We start from the raw sequence: 10857 nt of genomic DNA, 5'->3' as shown, positions 1-10857 counted from the left end.
AACAACGCATCCGCATACATCCACATGTCCTGATTACCCAATGTTAAAGATAGCAACGCAGCACGCATGCAGAAGTATGCGGAAGTAGGCAGGGCTTAGCGGAGGACGTACGCAGCCCTCCGCATAGCCCACGAATGTTAATGTGAACCTGGCCAAACATGTAAGAAAAACGGATTTCTCTGTAATAAAAAAAATATCAAGGTATCATTTTATTCAGCTTCCTATGACCTACATGCCCATATAGACGGCTTAGGAAGGTTGATCCTACTGACAGATTCCCTTTAAGTTTTAGACAATAACAAATCTGCCCCACCGGATCTAAAATACCTAAATTATTATTGTAATATAGTGCAAGAACCATTTTTAATTTCCTTGTGACATTTTTTTTCCAATACCTATTAAAGCAAAAATCACACAAATTAATTTGGACAGGTTTTATTTTATAGATTTTTGCAAGCAAAACTGATCTCATACAAAAGTTCATATAATGTTACCATCCACTCAAGCGAAAGAAAACTGCACATATGCACCAAATGCTATTATTTGAACAGTATTATAGCTCTATTAAGACTGAATCTCACAGATATAAATAAAAATAAAAAACAACATAAAATATAATTTCTCACAATGATTAAATACCTTTCTGTGAGTTCTTTGAACATAAAACTGTGGAAATAACTGCAGTGTGCATAATAAGGTCCAAGTGAATGGAGATTCGGTAGTGTTCGGAAGCTTGGCATCTATGTCCATGTTCTTGCTCTATTATAAATAAGTATGAGGTATTCATAATTGCTAACTAATGAAGCAGTGTTTGGCATACTGATCATCGCTCCAGATTTCGGTTATAAATACATTCAATGACTGTTTTCGTTTCTGAACTTTACACAACCGCGGCGTTAGTTTCATCCCTCAAGCATTTCCAAACTATTAGACAAAACAAATGTTCCTTCTGATTAAAAATATGTGTAAAAAAACAAGAAAAACACACATTTAAGGCCTTTTTGCAGGGTTAAAATCAAATATTTGCATTATTCCACAATAATTTCTACATAATATTTTACATCTTACAAACTTAAATAGGCAATACACAAAGAAAAATCTCTCCGAAGCTTGACGCCCTATCTTTTTGTTGATTTCGTTGCTAGTTTGCTGATGGGTGTCCGCCGTTGTGGGGTGGGAATTTTGGAAGGTCTACCTGTTGTAGACCGGGAACTTGCTCGTGGAGAGGGCCTGCTGCTGTCATGAACACCTTCAGTCATTTCAGAACATACAGATTGGATTTCAGAAATATCAAAATCAGAGGCATCACTGCCCCGTCGGCTACTAGACCGGCTTCCGGCCTTGCTTCCGGCTCGGCTTGGAGTTTTCTTTATTTCTGTGCAAAGAAAAATTGTTTCAAATGAATAAAGTATTTACTTACGTTAGAAAAATATAAATTTGTAATGAATGTAATTTATGGTTTCGTTTCATTACATGTGATACCCCTATTCGATTGTAGCGCTATTGCCAGCGCACTTGTTTTGTGTCCCTTTGTCCCTCCATGCAGGGACTCCTGCTTACTCTCCGCCCCGGCCTCCAGTGCAGTTCTGTCCAAACACATGCCAGAACAGTGTTAGATCTGGCGATCGTAGAGGCTAAAGCAACATTGTTGAATCGACCGGAGACAAAACATAACGGAAACAGTGGAGTTCATATTCGATGATATGCTGGCATGTGTCTGGACAGATCTGGACTGGACTACTGCTTAGACATTTGCCGTATCACTAACGGAAATCACTTGGAACATTTGTAGTGGATAGATAAAACTTGGATAGTGCGTCTTTTCATGTTAAAACATTTGTATTATGTTCTCTCGGGTATGAATACTGAGCCTATAATTTTGCACCATCCTTTTTGAATCACCCTGTATATGCTTTGATTGTGCAATAAGAAACAAGATGCTATTACTAGTAACTACTGTTATTTTTCATATATACATACAGCATACAATTCTAGGGTTCTCACCTACAAAATACACATTTAGATACATCCTATTTTCATATAATGTTAAAGTCCCCCCCCCCCCTCCAGGGTCATCTGTGCCAACTTCCAGCTCAGTGCAGGATTCACTAACCCATCTCAGACAGATGTCTGTCCAGACTCTGTTTGAAGACTTCCATGGAAGGAGAACTTACCACCTCTCGTGGCAGCCTGTTCCACTCATTGATCACCATAACTGTAGAAAGGTTTTTTTCTAATATCTAATCTGTATCTCCTGTTTTGTAGAATCACTGCATTATTTTTAATGAATGAGGTAACATTACTGAATCTCCCCTTAAGTATACATTTCTAGTATCAGGTAGAGCTTGCTAGCATATTTGTAAATGCCCTACCTGCAAACTGTGTTCTGACTTTGGATGCTGCCGTAGTTAATATGCTGGTTTCCTCTGCAGAATGGAATCCTTTACCAGACAGGTATCCTGGAAGTCGTAATTTGCTCCCCTGAATAGGCGTCCCCTGTATCAGATAAGTAGAAAGTTTAGAGCAAAAACATTAACTCCCAGAGTCACCTGCTTAGTAGGGTGTAACCGGAGTCTTCTCTTGTCTTTAGGATACATATGTGGAGATCAAAATAACATGACCATGAAACTGAAGAGTCATATGACAACTCCATAATCTCTGTGAAAAAATGCATAGATTATCCAAGAACATATGTTTTACACCATCATCGAGGGGTTGTACATCATATCTCTTCATCATGGCTCTGGAGTTTTGCTTTTAACACTGTATCTTTGAGTCACTTTTCTAGGTTCCTTTCTCTAGCGCATTTTAGATATAATCATTTTGCAGCTCTAGGAGGCAGCAAACAACACTCTATATCTATATCAACTTGTTGAGCAGCAGAATAGACCAGAGTCATCATTTTATTGTCCTCAATTTAAATACATTTTTGGCACCAAATTGCCCATTGTTATGTCCCTCAATACTTAAGTAGCTGAATCATTAGATGTGTGGAATGACCTCTTGGACCCTTTGCTTGGATAAGCTGTTGAGGACTCCTGAGCTCTGGTAAAGTTCACTGGTAATATCGAAATATGAAACATTCTCTGACTTGAAGTTCTTAAGACCACTGGCCACATTAAAATAAGGTCTGCAAGAAATGCCAACTATCCATTTGTCAGGGAAAAGTCATGAGGCCCCCATACACAATAATATTTGAGGAGAGAAGGATTTGGCGTGTTCAATTACAATGTCAAATCACTTGTTTTCCCAAAAGATATGAGGAGTTTGATGACTATTTACCCCACTGTCCACATTGAGAATACATCAATGCTTAGATCGAGCTGTGTATGGGGGAGTGGAAAGAAAGAGCTGACCAGTCCAACTTTATTTAAGGTCCTGTATATGGAAAAAAAGCATTCAAAATCATCATGTATAATTGCATATAAACTGTGGACAGAAAAGAATATCATGCATCAGATTTTAAGATGAAAGTGCTAGAGAGCAATTAATACATGAGCAGTCATATTAAACAGCTGACAGTAGTAGTGAATGTGAAAAATGATGAAGTAGATGTATGAGGTGATGAGGTCAATTATCACAGTAGATTGTGGAAAAGGATTACATACGGATATTTGAGCATCGGTTAAATAGGGTGTAAACGTGCAAGGTAGGCCTGTCAGTGATGACAGTAGTTAGTGAACAGAGCAGTTGTGATTTGGAGAGATTACACAACTGGTTGCCCCATAAGTACTATACCTCTTCGGATGACAGCCTTTGGTCGGGGGACTCAGGGCTCTTACAAGGAGTTGTTGTTTTGCTGTTTGTCAACCAAGGTTTACCATAATTGCGTGTAATATGAAGGGGTGTCTGTGTGAAACAACAGCAAATCAATTTAGGCAATTTCACTGGTGAAAGTGGTGGCGTAGATGCTACACTGGCATCATATGATTAACACCTGCACCAAAACTTTTGGCCATCTCTTTCACAATTCTGCAGGAAAAAATTGTGCGGCTACAATAACATAAATGTATTAGTAACAAATACAGGGGACAACTGCCATTATGTATTTTTCGTACAGACATATAATTAAAAAACTATTATAGTGTGGGAGATGACAAATAAGAACTACAGAAACTTATTCTAGTTGTGTAAACTGCTCTATAATTCCCAACTGAGCAGAAAGGTCTGCACACAGTTAAGCCCACCATACATATTAGAACAGCATTGCAGATATTAAAGACTTTGGTGAACTGTCTAATGTGTATGGATAGGGTGCCCAGACAGATGGTTGTTGGGGAAGTTAAAATCCAGCATATCCGATTTTGGACTGTTGATACTTTTGTTGTCCCTGAGATAAGTCGCCACCAAAGAAGACTGGCAGCAACTCTCTCTTATGTCTCTCGAGAGTGCTTCTGTGTGTGGGAAAGACGGGCAAGATAGCTGTCGCCAAACAATCGTCTAAGATGTATGTATGAGATGTCTTATAGCCTCCCATCCTTTATATTACGCATTTACTTTGTGTTTGACAAAGAAAACTCATTAGCAGGTATAGGAAATAACAAAACAAACCTATATAAATACTATATGCGTGCGCCCCAGATATCTGCATAAATTCTCACGAATCGTTATATGACCTGTGTGTTTAGATGGTTTTAATTGAAGAAAACAAATGGAGTGTCAGAATTATATCTTAATGTGGAAGGTGAACAAAAAAAATTACCTTGGGTGTGCTAATACCCGTGGCTTGTGATGGACAGGCTTGAACATTTGGACTTGAGCTGGATCTGTTGGGTGATGCGCCTCTTGAAGATGGCCTTGATCTTCGACCTTTAGGTCGGAAAGGAGTCATGCTTTGACTAATGCCTTCAGGTAACATAAACTTTTCTCGTAACTCGATGTTTGTTCTTCCTTTAGCTGCAAATAAAGAAGTATCAGTCCTGTACTTTCTCAGAAAATCTACAGCCATGTTGCAATCCATAATATGATTAGTATTAACTTCACAAGCATGGAAACACAGCTACGATGACTAAAGCAACAGAAATCTGAACATTCACTGTTGGCAAAATACAAGTACGCACAAACAATAGTAATGAGAGGAGAAAACAATGTCACCATAATATGTATCTGCCTAAAAACTACGGTACATCTATATTGTAATCTTGAAAAAAAAAAAGATAAAAAAAGCTGGAATATAAAGTGAGGAGCTTATAATTTAATATACCCTAGGTTAAAAAGCTAGTGAGAGCTGATCGGGGTCTGTGGGGTTGTAGATCATTGAAGTGGAGGTATTTCTAGAGAAAGTATGTGAGACATGTTCTCTCTCAACTTTCAAGAGTTATGATCATCGGCAGAGTCAACTGGACAAAGTGAGAAGCACCTAGATGCCATGACAGTCCTGAGATAAGGTGTAGAGGACCAAATTTATCACAGTGCATATTAGCATGGGTATGCATGATATGCACTCCAAGCCCTACAGATGTTACGATGAATACGTGTACTTCAGCTAAAAGATAATCATAACTGTAAATAAAATATGTTCCATTTTCTAATGTAATTAATACAAAAGAAACTTCAAGCTCCCTAGTGCAATTTATACTTTGTATGCCCATTGAAAGATTCAATGGTAGAATGATTGCCACTTCAAATAATATGGTAATGGAAAATTAAAAAGAAGTCAAGAGATTGTTTGCAATTTGAAACCATGATGGCTGCCTTCCAGAAAAAGTTCCAACCATGGGATGGCCTGATTTCACCTCTCAGCCCTGTTCACTCAGCCGAAAGACTAAATATATATAGTTCCAAATACCAGTCAATTTTGCACCTTCAGACCTCTGCTAAAAGGAATATCTTCCATTCTGCAGATCAAAGTTGACCTAATGAAGGTGCTGTATACAGTAGATATCCTCACAATCTGACAAATTCTAGATGTGGCATACTGATTGACTTCTACCACACTTTTTCCTTCCACACAACATTCCATTAATATGCTTGGATACAGCACTCTGAACAGCCAGCTTCTTTAGCAATGACCTTTTGTGGCTTACAATCCTTGTGGAGTGTGTCAATGACTGCCTTATGGACATCTGTCAAGTCAGCAGTCTTCCCCATGATTGTGGAGCCTACTGAAACAGACTAAGGGACCTATTTAAACGCATAGGAAGGCTTTGCAGATGTTTTTTCTTAATTATTCTAATTTATTGAGATAATGACTTTTGCATTTTCATTAGCTGTAAGCCATAGTCAACAACAGTAACAGAAATAAACACTTGAAATAGATCACTCTGCTACACAACTGTACTGCTCAGAAAAATAAAGGGAACATTAAAATACCACATCCTAGATATCACAGAATGAAATATTCCAGTTGCAAACCTTTATTCATTACGTAGTGGAATGCATTGAGAATAAAACTTAAAAATGATCAATGTGAATCAAAATTAATATCCCATGGAGATCTGGATTTGGAATGATACTCAAAACCAAAGTGGAAAATCAAATTACTGGTTGATCCAACTTCAGTGTAAATGCCTCAAGACAAGGAAATAATGCTCAGTAGTATGTGTGGCCTCCACGTGCCTGTATGATCTCCGTACAATGCCTGGTCATGCTCTTGATGAGGCGGCGGATGTTCTCCTGAGGGATCTCCTCACAGACCTGGATTAAAATATCAGTCTGTGGTGCAACGTGGCGTTGGTGGATGAATCAAAACATGATGTCCCAGATGTGCTCTATTGGATTCAGGTCTGGGAAATGGGCAGGCCAGTCCATAGCATCAATGCCTTCGTCATGCAGGAACTGCTGACACACTTGAGCCACATGAGGCCTAGCATTGTCATGCATCAGAATCTCACAATGGGTCTGAGGATCTCATCCCGGTACCCAATGGCAGTCAGGGTACTTCTGGCTAGCATACAGATGGCTGCGCGGCCCTCCAAAAAAAAGCCTCCCCACACCATTACTGACCCACTGCTAAACTGGAGGATGTTGCTGGCAGCAAAAAAATTCTCCACAGTGTCTCCAGACCGTCACATCTGTCACATGTGCTCAGTGTGAACCTGCTCTCATCCGTGCAAATGCCAATCGCCATGCACGGTGTTGGGCAGTAAGCACAAGACCCAATTGTGGACGTCAGGCCCTCATATCCCCTTCATGGAGTTTGTTTCTGACAGTTTAAGCAGTTACAAGGATATCAGTGGCCTGCTGGAGGTCATCATTCTGCAGGGGTCTGGCACTGTCCCTCCTTGAACAAAGGAGGAGGTAGCGGTCCTGCTGCTGAGTTGTTACCCTCCTACAGCTCCTCCACGTCTCCGGGTGTAATGGCCCGTCTTCTGGTATCTGTTCCATGCTCTGGACACGGTGCTGACAGATAAAGCTACCCTTCTTGCCAAAGCTCGCATTGATGTGCCATCCTGGATGAGCTGCACTACCTGAGGAACTTCTGTGGGTTGTAGACACCACCGCATGCTACTGTCCAGTACCTCTAGGGATGAGAGTAATTACAAAATGCAAAAGTAACCAAAGGAACAGCCAAAAAGGATGACAACAGAGACATGGTCTGTGGTTACTACCAGCAGAACCACTCCTTTATACAGGTTGTCTTGCTAATTGCCTATCATTTCTACCTGTTATCTGTTCCATGTGCATAACAGCAGGAGAAATTGATTCACAATCGATATATCTTCATAACTGGACAGGTTGATTTCACAGAAGTGTGATTGACGTGGGGTTACATTGTGTTGTTTAAGTGTTCCCTTTATTTTTTTGAGCAGTGTGTAAGTAATGCACTCAGCCTCCATGGCCTGTATGCATGCTCACCATACAAAAAGCATGTTGAAGCACGTTTGAAGCCTGTGAAATACTGGGAGAATATAGTCTGGTCAGAGGAGTTAAAAATGTAACTCTTTAGATACCATAATACACACCATGTTTGTAGGCCAAAAGGCACTGCATATAACCCCAAGAACATCATACCAACAGTGAAGTTTGGAGGTGTGAACATCATGGTGTGGGACAGTTTTTAAGCATACAGCATGGCAAACTTCAAGTCATTGAAGGAAGGATGAATGGACAAATATACCAAGACATTCTTGATAAAAATCTGCTGCCATCTACCAGGTTGAGGAAGATGGAATGAGGGTGGACATTTCAGCAAGATAATGATCTCAAATCACACAGCTAAGGAAACTCTCAATTTTAGAGAAAGAAAACAAAGATACTAGAATGGCCCAGTCGTGACCTAAATTTGATATAAAATTTATGTAAGGAACTAAAACCCAAAGTTCATAGAAGGAGCCCACGAACCTTCAGAATTTGTAGAGTGTTTGTGTGGAAAAATCATGAAAATCACACCTAAGCAATGCATTCAACTAGTTTTTGCATACAGAAGGAATCTTGAAGCAGTCATCACCAACAAAGGCTTTTGTACAAAGTGTTAAATAAATTTCAGAAGCTGTGTTCAATACTTTTTTCCTGTGTCATTTATCATTATTACACATAACTTAATTTATTGACAGCTATGGCTTGATTTCTTTGCCTGTGTAAAGTGGATGGGCTGTTACCGACAACTGGTGAGAATTTCATGTCAATAGCACCTTTAGAGATATTTTCTTAGAAAACTGCTGACGTGTTCAACACTTATTTCACACAGTATATAAACACATACATGTACGTAATCTGTAAGAAAGCTCAAGATATCAAAAATCGTCCAAGACAGTAGAAAATTGTTATGAAGGATAATGGTGCTCGCTGGAGAACCCAACACAGGCTAATGTTGCACAGTGTCTTTCTGCCCTTTCATAGTGTGTGTGCAAAGTCTTGTATTACAACGATTCAATGACAATAGGACCAAATCCGTTCATGATTACTTTACAAAAGTTAGCACTGCCAATAATATGTGACAAGTAGGGGCCTTGGAGTCAAGATTCAAAAAGTTCAAAGAAAGAGGGGCCTTACATAAAATATCAAGTTCTTAGTTGAGCATTTTGTAAAGCTGAGCCACTGACATCCCTTATTGATTCTTTCGCTCATACATTTTTCAGCAGGTATATTTCCTTCTTCTAGGGCATTCCTGAGCATGAACCCACAATAAAATCTGAAACAATCGTTGATATGTCCAAACACAGACTAGTCAAAGACCAAGCATGCAAAATATGACACTTGTGCCTACTAAATGTGAACACGTATGATGGCTTTAAATATCCACCTCACCATGCACATTAACCACAGCAATGACCAAACCTTTCAAGTTGGTGGCGAGATTGCATAATAAATGTTAAAGAAAAAAAACAGCATGCACTAAACACAAAATAAAAGAAGACAAAAAAACAAAGCAAGTGAAAAAAAAGTGAAGTGAAGATAAAAAGAATGAAAGAGGGAGATATTTGCCAACCTATAAGAGGCTGAGTAGTTATTGAAGAGTTTGATTCCGAACGTAACATTTTACTTCCATGATGATGAACTAGCGAAAAAAGAAAGAATACCAGTCAAGTAAAATAATGGAGAATATTAGATAAGAAAGTAGAAGTAGTAAAGTACTGCTATAAGTGACAACATATAATTAAAAAAAGCAACAAAAATTCCATGTATGCACAAAACATCAAACACCTGACACATCTTTTATCAGTCTGCATACATCACCATTTGGCTTCCATGCTGATCTGCTTAAGAAATTCCCCATATAATACATAGCTTAAGAACTAATTCATTTCCTAAACATGATGACTTTACAATATATTTGTGCCAACTTGTAACCAGGAGTGGCTTCTTTACTACAATACTAGCGGACTAGTAGACAAAGCTGCATTCAATAAATTATAACCACGTCCAAAAAGGTCAACTGTAATACACATAAAACATACTGCTTACACAGTACCAGCCAGTGTATGCTCCTTTGAGAAAAAAATTATTGGAGGGATTTTTTAAGTAGCCCCTCAGGCTATTGAGGAAGCCCGGGAGCGTTTTGTGCAACAGAGCGATAGGTCATGACATGCATCGGTGCTGATGAGCAGAACCATCCTGCGACTCATCAGAGCTGGACCTAGGGTGAGAGGCCCAGGGACTTCAGCGCTAGTGGGCAATTAGAAGATGAGCTGAGGGCTGGATGGGTGACTGTGAGGAGCAGAGAAGCCAGAGAGGTAAGAGGTATTTAAGTATTGTTTTATACATTTATTAATCTTTTGATGGCCCTTTATGGTTCAGAAACGTGGTGTCCAACAGCCGCTATTTAGCTAAACCCACGCAGAAGCGAATTACAAAAAATCTGCATTTTGGTAAATGAGGATTTTTGCTAAATTCGAGTACAACTCTAGTACTCGCGAATATATTCACCCATCTCTACTCTTAACACAACAATAGCCATTGAATTTTTATAGTTAGGTGTTGTGTCAAACTTTTCTGCGCCTGGACATCTTTTTGCAGCAGGATTTCTTTGTTATTTTAAGTTAAACTCCCTTTGTACATAGTGGACGTTAAGCAACTTAAAATTGCAGCTTATGGGTGGTTTCTCACAGAGGTTTTTAAGAATAAAAATTCTGAGGTTTGTAAGTGGAGTTTATTACTATGTTTTTTCTTTTTGTAGTTTTTTTGTTTATTTTTATTGTAGAATTTCTGGATTCATCGATTTTTTTTTTTAAAACAAAGCTTGTGATTTATGTATGTTTCTTTCCATCTACTTTTCAATAGGCTTTTCTATAAAATAGGAAAAATACATGAAAAAAATGCATGACAACCATGAATAAAAAAAAGCCACCTAAAAAGCATTTGTACAAACACATCAAAATCATGGTTTGTTTTTTTACAAGCCAAAAGAAAACAGAGTGAAGGAAGCCTATTGGTAGCATGAAGCAATCTGATGGCCATTTCTGGCCATGGTACCTT

The 10857-nt window shown here is 38.9% G+C and overlaps 1 protein-coding gene across 1 annotated transcript in view; it reads right to left on the bottom strand.

Annotated features, from left to right (window-relative positions):
* Positions 1–419: 419 nt before the first annotated feature.
* Positions 420–10857, bottom strand: part of DST (dystonin) — a 745723-nt gene continuing 735285 nt past the window's right edge. The window contains exons 99-103 of the mRNA XM_077290007.1: positions 9371–9439; positions 4703–4896; positions 3739–3849; positions 2373–2496; positions 420–1375 (exon numbers count right to left, since the gene is read on the bottom strand). Coding sequence (XP_077146122.1) covers positions 1119–1375; positions 2373–2496; positions 3739–3849; positions 4703–4896; positions 9371–9439 — 755 coding nt within the window. The 3' untranslated portion in view covers positions 420–1118. The remainder of the gene's footprint in view (positions 1376–2372; positions 2497–3738; positions 3850–4702; positions 4897–9370; positions 9440–10857) is intronic.

Source organism: Ranitomeya variabilis, chromosome 2 (genome assembly GCF_051348905.1).
Source record: "Ranitomeya variabilis isolate aRanVar5 chromosome 2, aRanVar5.hap1, whole genome shotgun sequence".
Classification (NCBI taxonomy): domain Eukaryota; kingdom Metazoa; phylum Chordata; class Amphibia; order Anura; family Dendrobatidae; genus Ranitomeya; species Ranitomeya variabilis.
This window is presented reverse-complemented; position numbering and strand designations above follow the sequence as displayed.